Source organism: Miscanthus floridulus, chromosome 8 (assembly GCF_019320115.1).
Source record: "Miscanthus floridulus cultivar M001 chromosome 8, ASM1932011v1, whole genome shotgun sequence".
NCBI classification, from domain to species: Eukaryota; Viridiplantae; Streptophyta; class Magnoliopsida; order Poales; family Poaceae; genus Miscanthus; species Miscanthus floridulus.
Window position 1 is genome coordinate 25,733,333 of NC_089587.1, and position 16,732 is coordinate 25,750,064.

The 16,732-nt window shown below is 48.6% G+C and overlaps 1 protein-coding gene and 1 non-coding gene across 2 annotated transcripts; both read right to left on the bottom strand.

The window, feature by feature from the left end:
- Nucleotides 1-4,705: 4,705 nt before the first annotated feature.
- Nucleotides 4,706-5,008, bottom strand: LOC136468734 (uncharacterized). Its single transcript, XM_066467191.1, has one exon. It carries the CDS (start codon nucleotides 5,006-5,008, stop codon nucleotides 4,706-4,708), a length of 303 nt encoding a protein of 100 aa, XP_066323288.1.
- Nucleotides 5,009-14,989: 9,981 nt separating this feature from the next.
- On the bottom strand, nucleotides 14,990-15,096 carry LOC136478576 (small nucleolar RNA R71). The gene has a single exon (XR_010764300.1). It is a non-coding gene; the product is annotated as a small nucleolar RNA R71 (small nucleolar RNA).
- Nucleotides 15,097-16,732: the final 1,636 nt, after the last annotated feature.

Sequence of the window (16,732 nt, forward strand, 5' to 3'; positions counted from 1 at the left end):
AACTTACGTACGGTGTTTTGGTCTTATGGATAATTTGACACGGAACAGGATGACTCTATTTTTTTGTGGTGTTTGGTAAAAGAGAGAGGAGGGACGGAATCACCTTACTCCGTCCTTTTGAAAGAGGTAGATAAGCTCATCCTCAGGTCACGCCTTGCGTTTCTCATCTCCTCTCATCCTCGCGTGGCTTGGCGCGGTTCGGGCGGACAGGTTGCCATCTGCCGATGGCGAGCGGGTGGGCGGGGTCAGGTAGATAGTGGGCATGGCACGGAGACAGCTGGAGCAGCGTGGCCTAGCGGGAGTCAGGCACATGGCGCAGATGGGTGGAGGCCGTGCTAGTCAGACGAATAGATGGGACAGGGGTATGGTTGAGCGAGGGCCTGACGAAGACATCGACGAGCATGGCACGGACAAGCGGGAGCCGGCCAAATCAGAACGACCGGACGAGCGACGCGGATGGGGAAGGGCTAGGCTAGGTGGCGTGGTTGGGCAGAGGCCTGCCTAAAGGAAGAAAGATAAGGTCGGGCAAAAGAAAGAAGGGAACTGACAGCTAGGGCTAACGGTGGCAAATGGACCTAAAAACGATATTAATGCAATGCCTTCTCATCCCTATTACCAAACACATATCAGGGACACCTTCGTTCCCTCAACCAAACAGTGACATAGATTCATCCCATACAAGAATGAATCCATCCCTCTCTTCTTGTCTTTGATCGATCCCATTCAGAACAGTGTGCTACACATATTGGCGAGCAAGGGAAGCCTCAAGCATAGTGGAGTGATTGTGATTTGCTAATCGCAAGATTAAGGACTCTATTAGTGCATATGGAGTAGCAAGTGTTGTAGGGTCGAGATGGCAGACTAGAGGGGGGTGTGAATAGTCCTTTCTAAAACTTAATCACGTCGGCTAACCGAAATAAATGCGGAATTAAAACTATCGGTCTAGCCAAGACTACACCCCTCTATCTAAATTCACAAGCAACTTATAAAGATCCTAAAGAGGCAACAAAGATGCCGGGGTAGCTAGTGCTGACCCATCCAATTCTAGCTTGCAAGGTCACACAAACCATGCAACTAGTACTTCAAACAAAATGGGGAGCACCTACACAATCTAGTAAGCAAAAGCACAAAGCCACTTAAGCTCACTAGCAATGCTCAATAACAATGCTACACAAGTCAAATTAGAGAGCGCAAATTACTTAGCTACACAAACTAAGCAACGTGACTAACAAGATTACTCAAACCAAATTAGTCATGCAAGAGCTACTTCTATGCTACACAAGCAAGAAGGTAACTAACAAGCTGCACAAGCTAACTAATTACAAGAGCAACTACACAAGCACAATGTATATGAAAGTAAATACAAGCTTTGTGTATGGGGAATGCAAACTAACGAGAAGAACAATGTTGACACGGTGATTTTTTTCTCGAGGTTCACTTGGTTGCCACCAAGCTAGTCCCCATTGTGTCGACCGCTTACTTGGTGGTTCGGTGGCTAATTGGCATCACCCGCCAAGCCCACACGTTGGGCACTACAAGAACTTACCCATAAGTGAGGGTAGCTCAATGACACGCTCTACTAGAGTTGCTCTTCGCGGCTCCCATGGGGAGAGCACAATGCCCCTCACAAATCCTTCTCCAGAGCTCTGCACAATCTTCTTGCGGGCTTCACGACAGAGAACTCACCACCAAGCCATCTAGGAGGTGGCAACCTCCAAGAGTAACAAGCACCACCGGCTTGGAACTCGAACACCTAGTGCCACTCGATGCAATCTCACATTGCAACGCACTAGAATCACATTCACTCACAATCGATTCGCACTCTTACAAGCATAAGTGAGTTAGAGGGCATCCAAGTACTCCTACACAAGCCACATAGGCGTAAGGGTGCTCAGCAACCGATCGAAGGCCGGCCAACACTTCTATTTATAGCCCATGGGCTAAACTAGCCGTTAACCCTTTACTGGGCAGAATTCAAAGCGACCGGACGCACCGGTCGTGATGACCGAATGCGCCAGGCCCTGCGTCCGGTCACTCCTGGCCGTCCACATGGCACCCGCGTTCAACGTCCACCGCGCGATTCCAATGGCTACTTCATGCGCCAACGGTCAAGTGATGACCGAATGTGCCGAAGAACGACCTGACGCGCGCCACCCGCGTCCGCTCAAGCGCTGCCACGCGGCACCGAACCAGCAACCGGATGCGCCGAAGAAACGACCTGACTCACCATGAGCCACCGTCCAGTTGTTTCCAGAGAGCTCCCCGAGCCTCTGTTTTGCGACCAGACGCGTCAGATCCAACCTGACCGGACGCAGGCCGGCGTCCAGTCCCTCTCCTACTACCACGCGTCACAGCCACGCCTTGCGCCACCATGTCAGCATACGTCATCGATCACCGGACACAGCTACTGCGTGTCAGGTCACCTTCAGCACCAGCGTCCAGTCACTTAACCGAGACCGCGTCCTCTCTGGAACACATGACCGGGCGCACAAGTCCTACCGAGGCCAGTGTCCGGTCACTTCCAGTGACCTCTTTTCGCCTCCTTTTCTTCACCGAGTTAATCCGTTTCAACTCCAACTTCTTCTCCTCTACAAAAATGCCAACACCACCAAGTGTACAACAACTTGTGCATGTGTATTAGCATTTCACAAACATTTTTCTAAAGGAGTCACTCAACTTGCCACGCCACTCGATCATAGAAACGATGCAAAGTTAGATCACTCGAGTGGCACTAGATGACCGATATGCAAACAAGTTTACCCTTCTTGATAGTACGGCCATCTATACTAAACCCGGTCATGAACTTCTCTACACACCTATGACCGGTGAAATAAAATGCCCTATAGGTTATACCTTTGTCTTGCGTATTCCATTCCATCTCCTTCGATGTTAATGCAACACATGCACCAACCAATCACCAAATGATATGATCCATTTTATATCATCATGTGACCGTATTGGTTCATCGAGCTTGACTTCACTTGCTCTTCACCGTTGCCTCGGTCCATCGACACCAAGTCATCACTCAACTTGCCCTTCACACTTGCAACGAGTCCATCGAGCCAAGTCTTATCTTGATCTTCTCCACCTTGATCACATGACTCAATGTCATGTCTCATGCAATGAGCTCCTTCATCACATGTGTGAGCCTTACAACAAATCCAAGCCATCTTCACCGTCATGGCATGAGTTGCTCACATAAGTACCTATGGACTAATCACCTATGTATCTCACATTAAACACAATTAGTTCACCTAAGGTTGTCCCTCGATTACCAAAACTAAACAAGGACCTCTCAAGTGTGTATCTGTCGGTGTTTTGAGTAAACACCAACAAGTAAATTTCTAATATTGCGCGTCTAGCTCGGATGGTGTTCTAAGAGGACACGAGGTTTATACCAGTTCAGGCAAAATGTCCCTACATCCAGTTTGTTGCTGCTACTCATGTTACTAGCACCGAAAGTTCCTAGTAGGGGTTATAAACGGTCGAGAGAGGGACATGTCCCAAGTCTCTGGTGAGTGGAGTGAATGGGTGCCAAGAGCTCGGTCGCTGCTAAGCTATGTGTTCGAGGTTCGAGTGTGATGTGTTGCGATGCTTGTGGATTCGATCCCCTTAGTAGGGTGCCATGCTTTCCCTTTTATAGGCCAAGGGAAAGCATGGGTTATAGCGGATGAAGAGAGGAGAACCAGAGGGAGAGGATGTCCTTCACGGTCGCTGGGCTTTCCTTTTCCTTTGCGTAGGTCTCGCTGACACTACAGGTGGTGACAGGGACGGCTCCACGCCGAAGGCCTGTCTGCTAACAATGCCATTCCCTGGCATTGTCAGCGAGTCGTGATGTCCCTCCCCGCCCCGGTAGGCGGCGCAATGAACCAGCGTGCTGATCAGCAGCCGTACAGGGAGTAGGCAGCATAGTGACCATGTGTCCATCACTGTGGATGATGTGAGTTCCCTAGAATGACATGTCGTGGGGACGGGTCATGTTGAGACGTGACCGCTCCCTGCACGATGTCAGAAAAGTTTGACCTTGGGTCATACTTTCTGGCCTGTAGTGGTTGGCGGCAGCATGGGCTTCCGTCGGGAGTCGCGCCCGAGGGGTCAGGCGAGACGGAGCCTGTGGCTTTGGTGTCGGGCGAGGCGGAGCCCTCCCTTAGGCGTCAGGCACGGCGGAGCCCTCATCCTTGGAGTCGGACAAGGCGGAAACCTCGTCCTCGAAGTCGGAGCCCATGCCTTGGGGTCGGACGAGGCAGAAACCTCATCCTCAGGGTCGGACAAGGCATGGCCTGGTCCCTGGTGCTCGAACGAGATGGAAACCTCATGCTTGGAGTCAGAGCCCACGCCTTGGGGTCGGACGAGGCGTGGCTTGGCCCCTGGGGGTCGGACAAGGCGGAAACCTCATCCTCATTGTGGCCTAGCCCCTAGGGGTCAGACGAGACGGAAACCTCATCCTCGAAGTTGGACGAGGCGTGGCCCGGCCCCTAGGGGTCGGATGAGGCCACAGTTGTGTCCTTGACCATCGGATGAGCCGACGTGATGCTCATTAATCGTTTAGCTTGTTGAAGCGGCGCAGGCGTTGTTTGACTAGCCTAGAACCCGACTTGATCTTCAAGGCATGCTCGGCAACTTCCCTCGGAATTCCTGGCATATCCGAGGGTTTCCACGCAAAGATGTCTCGATTGGCGTGGAGGAAGTCGATGAGTGCGCCTTCCTACTTGGGGGAGAGGGCGGTGTCGATGTGCACCGTCTTGTCAGCGGAGTTGTCGGGGTCGATGAGGACCTCCTTCAAGTTCTTCGTAGGCTCAAAGGATCTGGCCACCCGCTTCGCGTCGGGTGCTCCTTCAGCAATGTCCTTCCCGATGGCTACGAGCTCCTTAGAAACAAGGGTTGCCGAAGCGAGCTCGTAGCTCTCGACCTCGCACTTGTAGGCCCTCAGGAAAGAAGTGCCAATGGTGATGACCCCACATGGGCCCGACATCTTGAGCTTGAGGTAGGTGTAGTTGGGGACGACCATAAACTTCGCGTAACACGGTCGCCCCAAAATGGCATGCTAGACTAGGGGGAACCCAACTATCTCGAAGGTGAGGGTCTCTGTCCTATAGTTGGATGGATTCCTGAAGGTGACGGGTAGGTTGATCTACCCGATTGGTATGGCCTGCTTTCCTAGCACGATGCCGTGGAAAGGCGCCCTAGTCGGCCGGATGCGCGATCGGTCGACACCCATGGCATCAAATGTCTCTACGTATATGATGTTGAGGCCGCTGCCCCCATCCATCAGTACCTTGGTGAGCTGCTTTGTGCCAATGATAGGGTCAACCACGAGCGGGTACCTACCTGGGTGTGTGACGCTATCTGGGTGGTTGGATCAGTCGAAGGTTATGGGAGACCCTGACCACTTGAGGAAAGTGGGCGTGGCAGGCTCAACTTCGTAGACCTCTCGACGCACGAGCTTCTATCGACGCTTGGAGCCATATGCCTTGGGCTTCTTCTTCTAGTCCCATTTCTTGGAGCCACCGGTGAAGAAATGCTTCATGAGGGAGCAGTCCTTGTATATGTGTTTGACAGGGAAGGCGTGGTTTGGGCATGGCCCCTCGAGCAGCTTGTCGATGTGATCGGGGGTGCCCTCGACCGACGTTCGACTGGCTTTTCGCTCGGCAGCGGCCACGAGCAAGCCCCCGTGCTGTTTTTGGTTCTTCTTCTTATTCAAACGGTCGGAGGGGCCTTCGTCAGCGTCCTCGTCCTGCTTCGCCATACCTCTGGAGCGATCGAAAATTGCGCCAACCGCCTCCTCACCGAAAGCGTGGCTGGTCACGATGTCGAGGAGCTCCTTGGTAGTTCATGGGCCCTTATGTCCCAACTTATGGACCAGGGACTCACAGGTGGTCCCTAATAGGAAGGCTCCAATGATGTCGGCATCGGCGACATTGGGGAGCTCATTGCACTACCGGGAGAAGAGTCGGATGTACTCATGGAGAGTCTCTCCCAACTTCTATCGGTAGTTCTTCAAGTCCCAGGGGTTCCCAGGGCGCGTGTAAGTGCCCTAGATATTCCCCACAAAGATTTGTTTCAGGTCCACCCAACTTTGAACACAGTTGGGCAGAAGCTGCTCCAGCCATGTTCACGCCGAGTCGGCTAGGAGCAAGGGGAGATTGCGGATGATGAAGTCATCACTGACCGCACCGTTGACTTGGCAAGCAAGCCAGTATTCCTTAAGCCACAAGTCGAGGTTTATTTCCCTAGAGTATTTCGGGACATTAATCGGCGGGCGATATCAGGGCGGGAGCGCTGCCTTGAGGATATGCCAACCAAAAGCCTAGTGCCCCGTTGGTTCAGGGCTATGACTCTAGTCCTCCTCATGGTCATAGTGTCCACCCCATCGAGGGTGGTAACCATGGCTAGCCCCCTCCCCCGCATCACTATGGGTACACCAATGGGCATCGAGGGTGTCGCACGCATCACAGTTGCGGCTAAGATGCTCATGCATCGGAACTTATGTGCCCTTGTCGGGTCGCACTGAGGGCGTGCGCTAGCTAGCGTTGAGCTCCCACCGCTGAGACATCGATCTCTCGGCCTGCTATGCAGCCACACGCTCGAGCAGCGTGTGAATCTCATGGTGGGCCCATTGATCCTCGGGCGTCGTAGGCCCCGGAAGCCCCCTGAGCAAGGCTACCGCAGCAACGATGTTCTGGCTTGCCCAGGCGAAGTGCAGGAGCACTTGATCATCCTCGATGATCCTCTGGTTCATGTCATGGGCCATGGCACGTGCGCGCACCCATCTTCATGGCGCTCGATCTCGTGATCGAGCTCCATGCATTCCTGCTTGAGCTGAAGTCATGCCTCCTCGAGGTCTAGGTGTCGGGCCTTTAGCTACTCCACCCGTAGGTGAGGTGGGGCTCCTGCATCCCCCTTGACCTCGTCGTCGAGGTCATTTGTTGGGGTAGTCTCCTCCTCGTGGATGCTTTCAACGTGTCCCTCGAGGGTACCTGTCATGAAGCATTCACGAGAGGGGTGATGGCTCCCCCTGCTGGATCAGAGCCAGAGGGCAACTCTGGCTCCTTTGCGAGGAGGTCATGGAAAGAATCCATGATGTATTCGATCACCCCCATGAACAAGGTGGCCAACGGTCTCTGTGGCATTGCGGAGACCGAACGGGAGCACCATCGAGGCGCTCTGGATGAGGTATTCCAGGGAGAGCAGCTCTCCCCCGGTAAGCTATGCCATGACGTTGACGAATGAGAAGGTGAGGTGGCATAGGCCCTCTTGGGACAGTTGGGGTCCCAGGAAGACACCAAGCTAACGCTCCAACCTCCCATAGTCAAAGTCGAGGAGCAGGCCACTCTCGGGGGCGAGGGCCTTCGGCGCACGTAGCCGTAGCTCCTCAAGCGCCTCGGTGATCTTGTCAAGGCCGGCAGAGTGGAGCGGTTGAACGACGAAGTCTAGGTCCCCGAAGCGCACGTTTGCGCTCAGGACCTAGCTGATGTTGTGACTAGCCATCCGAGGCCTGTGTTGATGTTGAGACGCACAAACGGCCCCTACCTAGCGTGCCAACTGTCGATGTTTCGAGTAAACACCAACAAGTAAATTTCTAATATTGTGCGTCTAGCTCGGATTGTGTGCTAAGAGGACACAAGGTTTATACTGGTTCAGGCATAATGTCCCTACGTCCAGTTCGATGCTGCTGCTCGTGTTACTAGCACTAAAAGTTCATAGTAGGGGTTATAAATGGTCGAGAGAGGGACAGGTCCTAAGTCTCTGGTGAGTGGAGTGAACGGGTGCCGAGAGCTCGATTGCTGCTCAGTTATGTGTTCGAGGTTCAAGGGTGATGTCTTGCGATGCTTGTGGATTCGATCCCCTTACTGGGGTGCCGTGCTTTCCCTTTTATAGGCCAAGGGAAAGCACGGGTTATAGCAGACGAAGAGGAGAGAAGCAGAGGGAGAGGAAGTCCTTCATGGTCGTCGGGCCTTTCTTTTCCTTTGCATGGGTCCCACTAACACTGTAGGTGGTGATAGGGATGGTTCCATGCCAGAGGCCTATCTGTTGATGATGCCATGCCCTGGCATTGTCAGCGGGTCATGATGTCCCACCCTGCCCCAACAGGCGGCGCGTTGAACCATCATGCTGATCAGCGGCCGTACAGGGAGTAGGCAGCATAGTGACCATACGTCCGTCACTGTGGATGATGTGAGTTCCCTAAAATGACATGTCGTGGGGATGGGTCATGTTGAGACGTGACCGCTCCCTGCACGGTGCTGGAAAGTTTGACCTTGGGTCGTACTTTCTAGCCCATAGTGGTTGGTGGTAGCATGGGCTTTCGTCGAGAATCGTGCCCAAGGGGTCGGGCGAGATGGAGCCCATGGCCTTGGTGTCAGGTGAGGTGGAGCCCAAAACCAAGGGACGGAGCCCTCCCTTAAGCGTCGGGTGAGGCAGAGCCCACCCTTAGAGGTCAGGTGAGGCAGAGCCAACCCTCAGACGTTGGGCGAGGTAGAGCCCTCGTCCTTGGAGTCGGACAAGGCGGAAACCTCATCCTCGGAGTTGGTGCCCATGCCTTAGGGTCAGACAAGGCAGAAACCTCGTCCTCGGAGTCGAACGATGCGTGGCCCAGCCCATGGGGGCCAGACAAGACGAAAACCTCATCCTTAGAGTCAAGCCCACGCTTAGGGGTCGGACGAGGCGTTGCCCTACCCCTAGGGGTCGAACGAGGCAGAAACCTCATCCTCAGAGTCGGACGAGGCGTGGCCCGGCCCCTGGGGGTCAGACGAGGCAGAAACCTCATCCTTAGAGTCGAACGAGGCATGGCCCGGCCCCTGGGGGTCGGACAAGACGAAAACCTCGTCCTCGGAGTCAGACGAGGCGTGGCGTGGCCCCTGGGGGGTCGGACAAGGCCGCAGTTGCGTCCTTGACCATCGGATGAGACAACGTGACACTCATTAATCCTTTAGCTCGGATACCCGATTATAGATATCCGACAGTATCCACCTTCCTCATTAGGCTTGTTTAGGTCAAGTGAGAGTTTTGTTTGTTAATTTTGGTGATCAGCATCACCTTGACGGCTTGGTGTCAATTGGGATCTTGCTGATCTCCCGATGATGCTTGTGAGAGGCCCAACTCTTGGTGTAAATGGTTGTGGGTGGTTCACCGTATTGGAATGGCAAAGAATCAACTCATAGAGAGCACTTGGTCCTTGCGCAGATCAAGGCGTAGCGAGACCCTTGCACGTGGGTGCTCCAATGAGGACTAGTGGGGAGTGCCTGTAACACAGCTGGTGTTAAATACCTGATTAGCGATAGGTTAAAGATAATAAAACTTGATTAGTAAGTGCTCTGTAATGATCTCTTGTTTGTAATGCTAAAAATGTGGAGTAAAAGTTCTTTTAAATTATAGCCAGCTTAAAACTTTTTAGGGAAAGACAAATCTTTTGTCAGTAATAAAAATGTGCATGAATAGTGTTGCTTAAGTGCTTTGCATGAATCTAAGTGTATTTTGGTTGTATGTGGTGTTTGCATAATGTTTGAAATCAAAAGAGCACAAAATGACAAGACTTTCTTTGTTTGAATCACCTTTTATTAATATAGGGTCAATATATGTGATGTCAACCAACTTTACTTTTATGCATAAACATCTCTACATGAGTTTGTGAACAAAAGTTGTTTAGGGTTCATGTTGGAAAATATAGAGAAAATGCTTAAAAATGTCAAAAAACCCCTAATTGGTGTTAATTGCTTGATAGCTTGTTGAAGGCTGAATAAATAAATGATTTATTAATAAACTCTGAAATATGCCCGTGTGAAAAACTTAGTACAAGTTTTGAACTTTGTGGTGGAGTGCTTGTTGGTGCTTAGTTTGCATGTTTGATAGGTTATGTAGTGCTTCAAAGTTTGAATAAAATATTATTTCCTAGGAGAGTGTCTGTGCTTAGTGTTTTCAGTGACACTGCTCACTTGGGCCCTAATTGCCCGCTAATCCATGGCGCTAATACCTTAGTCACTTAATCAAAGTTGGAGAGTGACCAGCAGAGAAGATATTTCTTTATAAGCATCGGCTCAGAATCTTTTTGGAATATGCCGATCTGGGGTTCAAAGTCAGGCACATGGCACTACCCATGCCCTTACCCTGCTCTGTCGTCACCCACTCCTTGCTCTGTGTGCATCAGTACCCATAGCCACTCATGCCACACTACCCCTCCCCACGTCTCGCTGCCGCACATGAGCGCCACTCCCGTGCACCTACAAGGACGATCGAGGGGCCTAGCCTCACGCGCATGCCCTCTGCTCTCGCTCGGCTTCCTTCCCCACTCCCTACTCGCAGAACGCAAGCACCCACCATGACTGAGCTCGAGCCAAGCTTGAGCGCCGCCATCCTCGCTGCTGCACTCGGTCGCAGGCCGAGTTGATCTCACCCCCATCTCCGCCTCGCTCCTCGCTGTGCCCCGCGCGCGTTGCTAGGAGCCGCCATGGCCCCTGCTCGGGCCACCGCCACGCGAGCACATGGCCTGGCTACTATGCCCTGCCCCAGCACGAGCAGAGCCTAGCAGCGGGCATGTTGTGGCCGCCCAGTTCCACGTAGCACGCCCTTGAAGCCCGTCGCGCCCCACAGCGTCCCTTCCCCGGGCGTCCAGCTTGCTACAACACAGCCGCCATGCCGAGTTCACCGTAGTGCCGTGGGCGCATGATGCCAGAGTGCCTCGGACCGCCACTGGCTGAGCTGTGCCCCTCTGTGGGTGCGCGCTGGCCTAGGCATGCTCAAGCACCGCCCCTTGTCGCCGGTGCGCTCCCACGCTGGCCGAATCGACAGGCCCGAGCCCGTTGTACGTGAGGAAGAAGAAGAAGGGCCAAAATGTAAATAGAAACTCTTTCTTGAGTCTAGATGCGAAATTCTTGACTTATGTGAATAGTGCGTGATGTATTGAGGATTGATTTTAGGAAAGTTCAGGGGCCTCGGTGCATAGTGTTTGTCTTATATGGTTTTCTCTTTTCTTTTATGTTTAAATTGGCTAAAATTTTTAAAAATTCATAGTAAATTGTAGAAAAATCCTAAAAATGCCAAACCAGTTTGTTACACTCCTCACAACTAGATCTATGTAGTAGATACATAAAATGACATATTTTGGTACAAAAGTTTTGCTATAGATATTTGTCTATGCTTTTTAATGTTAAATTCATATATGCTGTTATATGAATCCAATTGCTGTGAAATTTTTATGGTAGGTTACTTGTTGCATGTTTGTGTTGTGGTAAAAATTTCATGTCCAGTGCATGCATATTTACTGAGTTATTGATTTATCATGTGTCACATGCTTTTATTGCCATTAAATCTTAATTAACTGTTAGTAAATAATGTGCATATCCTGAAATTATGAAATTTATGCAGCAGTTATGTTTAGTTAAGATGTATCACCCATAAATTTTTCATGTCCAAAAGAGATGTTTAGCTACGCCACTTCCTTGGTTATAATTATTTAAGGCTTTTATATATGTTAGGTGTTTAGATTAGGGTTAATATATGTTTGTCTATACTACTTGTATTACATGATGTAACGCCCCATAGTCCAAACGGTTTAGATCCACTCTGCACATTGAATGAACCACACCTACCATAATCTCATTTACACTTTTGTTCTCGCTTCGCGTAAAAGGATCAACCCGGGGATGGTGGGATGAACTCTAGAAGCCTGATATGTTGGTCTATCCCATCTTTAACAACCAAGGTGGGACTAAACTAAACTTTCCATAATATCTCATTAACATGCACATGGGCCACTATGGGCCAAATTTCAAATGGGTCGGATGTGACATACACCCCCCTCAAAGGAACCGGCGTCCTCGTTGGCCCAACACACCCACAACCAGACAAACGATGACAAGGAACGTCCCCTCTTAGCACATGTGACTGTACACCCAGTGCCAGCATATGTGCCATATCGTGCACCCCGCAGGGCCTACATGCGCAATGAACCTCCATGTCCGCGCCCCTGACCCGCATGCGCCCGTGGCCGTGAAGGTCGGCTCTGATACCATTTGTAACGCCCCATAGTCCAAACGGTTTAGATCCACTCTGCATGTTGAGCGAACCACACCTACCACAATCCCACTTACGCTTTTGTCCTCGCTTCGCGTAAAAGGATCAACCCGGGGATGGTGGGATGGACTCTAGAAGCCTTATATGTTGGTCTATCCCACCTTTAACAACCAAGGTGGGACTAAACTAAACTTTCCATAATATCTCATTAACATGCACATGGGCCACTACGGGCCAAATTTCAAATGGGCCGGATGTGACACATGATGACTAGGCAAAGTGTGTTTAGTAAGTTGAAGTGTGCTTGGCATGTTATGATAAGCTTTCACTTGTATGTTTAAAATGCAAATGGTTGTTTTACTCGCTTGTGTGATAATAGTAACTCGCAGTAACTCGCTTGGAGAGGCTGAGAGTTGAACCTCCAACGTTTAGTTACCCTTCACCATGATGATGTGTTGCTTGGCTTGTGTTTGTAAATGTCTTGTTATGCTTGTTTGACTTAAGCATGCATTGCATTCATTCATATCATTTAAGAACAGTGAAGAATCGATGGATCTTCTGAAGGATGTTGGCGTCTAACAGGAAGATGGTTTAATGATGACCAATACTGAAGATGATGATGGATCATGTCCTGAAGATGGAGGAATACTAACTTTGTATAATACAAGTTTACCTAGGCAAGCCTCGGTGCATAACACTTATTTTACAAGTACTTATTATTATGTGGTTTGTGCATGAAGTTACAGGGGTTGCTTGAAACCCACCTGCATAAATATTCTATCCTAAGAGTCCTACTATTATGATAGGAGTCATGTAGTATGCCATGCTATTGGACCCACGGTAGAAGTCGGGTGATGGACGATCACTTGCGAGAGATAGGTCATGGCTCTTTTGTTACTGCTATCACATGGTTTGGATACTGTTGACGGTAGTTACCGACCATTATAAACATCAATATAACCTAAGATAAAGCACAAAAATGATCACCAACATAGACTTAGGGGTTTAAACTGACAAATTCTATGAGTTTTGGTGAATCTATGTTTTCAGCAGGGTTTAATCAGAAAACCATCAAGAGGGATTTAAACGTCAAAGGAAAAATCAGAATTCCGACGTGAAATCAACTCCAGAAGGTTCTAGAAGACTCGGGAGGACTCCACGCCAAAGCAGAGGGCGAGAGGCTACCAAGTGGGTTTGCTTAGCCCCACCTGCAGGTCGCCCAGCCCACCAGGGGCCCACCTATCAGCCTCGTCGCTATGTCAATTTCCCACCGCCTCCTAGGATGCACCTAAGCCGTTGCTTAAGTCGGATTGATCCAAGGGCTCATGTTGCACCCTCAGGGCTGTATAATCCAGCCCCCTCCCTCCAGAAGAAATTAAGTCATCATTTCATAAGTCAGGGCTAGATAGAAAACTAGGGTTTCCAGAGATTAGAGATTAGAGCTCTAGTTCGTCAAGTTTCTAGTATAGATTAGCTAGCAAGGTTCAAGAAGAGTGTGGGCTATTGCTTAGGATTCTAGATCTGCCGTCTAGAGACTGGTATAGCCATTGTATCTCTATATTTATGACTTTGTGTTACTTTAATATCATTATGTTGCTATTTATTATGTTCTTAGTTTGATGTAGTTGTATGCTCGATATAGTTATGATTAATAATGAGTTTATGCACATGTTCGCAAAGCACTTAGCTTATTATGCAAGTAAGTTAAGTGGTAGACACTATGTGAGCATGGTGCTTAGATATTGCTTGCCTATGGATGCCCTCTGCAATCTAGGTCATGTAGATCGCGGATGTGACACTCCCGTTGAGTTCTTTGTATCCTCGTTTGTAGATCACGTAGAACGTGATTGTGAAGGTAGACAAGCTCTGTTCTTGATCTTCCTTAGTAATGTTCCTTATGCATAGATTCAGAGTTAGTTATACTATAGATGAGAGTGTATATGTTAGGGTGTACAAAAGACTTAGTAGATAAGTAATGACTTAGAAATCTTTTGCTCTTAATGAATCTCCTGCTTAGCTATACTATATTTTATGAGTCTCTAATTCTATCTCTAGAATACCACTATTACCTTAGACTTATTATTTATTTACCCTTTGACTTACCTCTGCAACAACATGAGAGTGGTTATTATCATAAGTATACACATTTGTCAATATCTCTATGCCAACACCAGTCCATAAGCTCCTTCCTATGGTAAAAATATAAATAACGATACATGTTATACTCCCAGGTGAAATGCTACAATGGTATATTATCTGTGCGCTTGCGGATACTTTAATATATATATTTTTCTCTAAAGTTTACAAGTGTCATTAATAATTACCAACCACATATTTCTAGCATTATGCTAGGGATGGCAACCTAGTAACAAGTGATGTTAAGAAATGCCAACAAGCATTTCTGGCGCCATTGTCGGGGAGGGGCACATGGCTAAAGAGAATTGACCAAATAAATACTTATTGATAAAATCATAACCTCTGCTTTAGCAGGCTTACCCTTGTTTGTCTTTGTTCATATCTTATATAGGGTATTGCAGACTTGGTTGTGATTCACTGACAATTTCCAATCAGAATCAACCGAATCAAGAGGAAGCTCAACACCAGTTCCTAAAGTCATGGCTGAGAAGACTCTACGTGAATTCTTTGCTCCAAGCACTAAAAACATCGGCACTGGACCAACACTCAAAACTAACAATCTCGAGTTTGAGCTTAAGCCAAGCCTCATCAACATGGTGCAAGCTACTCCATTCAGCGGAAGGCACATGAAGATGCTAGAGCTCACCTTCAAAATTTTCTGGAGATTAGCAGCACAGTCACCATCAAGGACGTTGCTCAAGACATCGTACTACTTCGCCTGTTTCCATTCTCACTTGTGGGAAGAGCGAAGCAGTGGTTCTACATTAACAAAGATCACATCAACACTTGGGCAAGATGTTCAAAGGCCTTTCTAGAAAAGTTCTTCCCTGTAGGCAAGACCAATGCCTTAAGAGGAAAGATTTCAAACTTGCAACAGCAGAAAGGAGAAACCATTCCAGAAGCATGGGAACATTTTCAAGAATACATTTTAAATTGTCCTCATCATGGGATGGAAGATTGGTTGCTCATGCAAAGTTTCTACCATGGATTAACTCAAAAAGCTCATGAGCAACTCGATGCCACTGTTGGAGGATCATTTATGTCGCTCACCATTGGAAAAGTTGAAATTCTTATGGAAAAGATAGCCTCTAATCAAGGCTAGTCATCATGCAACATTCAATTATGCAATAAGAGTGAAGAAGTACTAGAAGAGGTATGTGCACTGTCAACCAAGATGGACACACTGTTGAATTGGCTTGAACAGCGAGCCAATTACAAGAAAGATCGTTAAGTTATTCAAGATATATTCAATACTCAGAATGTATGTGGAGAATATTTGGGGGTTAAATTCCCAGAATATCAGGAGGATGCAAACATCATCATCAACAACTCTGCTCCTCAACAATAGAGACAAGGGTGGAATCAACAACAATGGTCGACTTACCTAGGTAAGTACCTAGGTAATAGCTACAATACTCCTAAGCAACCATCCTTGAGAGATCTGATCTTTGAACAAGCTAGGATTAATGAGAATATTTCTAAGAAGCTTGCTTTTAATGATAAGGTCCTAGAAAGCATAAATACTAAAATGGATAGTTTTTCTTCTGCTATAAAAGACCAACTTAGCTATAATAAAAAGATAGAAATTCAATTAGTCTAGTTGGCTACTGCTCTGCCTGTTGCTACTAACCTTGAGAAGGTAAACGCCATAACTACAAAAAGTGGCAAGTCTATTCGTGATCCACCATATCCGACAAGGACAGGTAAGACACCAGTGGTAGTGCGGGAGGAGAAAACAACCAATGAAGTTGAAGACTTTGGGCCACAAGAGTGAGACAACAAGATTTTCATGACACGACCCTTCTACCGTTTCCACGCAGAAATCGGAAAGCCAAAATGGATGAGCAGTTTGGTAAGTCAAAAGTTATATATCAATATTCCGTTGCTAGATGCCATACAGGTACCTACCTATGCAAAGTATCTCAGAGACATCCTCAACAACAAAAGACCACTACCTTCCACTGAGGTAATCAAGTTAACGAAGGAGTGTAGTGCGGACATCCTAAATACTTCACCTATCAAGAAGAAGGATCTAGGATGTCCCACTATCGATTGCTCGATCGGGAGCCAGAACTTCGAGAATGCGTTATGCGATCTTGGAGCAAGTGTCAATGTCATGCCGCAAAAGGTCTTCGACAAACTCAACTATTCAATACTCACCGATCAATGTGTTTGCAACTAGCCGACCAATCGGTCCGCTACCCTGCGGGAATCACCGAAAATATTCCGGAAAAAATATGAAACTTTTTCATTCTCATAGATTTTGTAGTACTTGACATGCAGGAACACATTAAGACACCCCTCATTCTTGGGAGACCTTTCCTGAGTACTACAAATGCTCACATTGATGTCGGAGCCAGAGAAATTAAATTCTATATTAATGGGAAGGAAGCGCGATTCGCCTTCGAGCCAAGACCGGAACAATGCTCTAATTTGGAGTGACATGAAAAGCAAGTGCAGCCATTAATGTCTCCATCTCCGGGACCGACGGATGCACCCGAAGAATAAACCCGAACGGAGGAGTCTGGTTCGGAGGACTTAAAATTCCCGAACCCTCGCCGGGAGGTAACTCGGTAGTTATCTATAT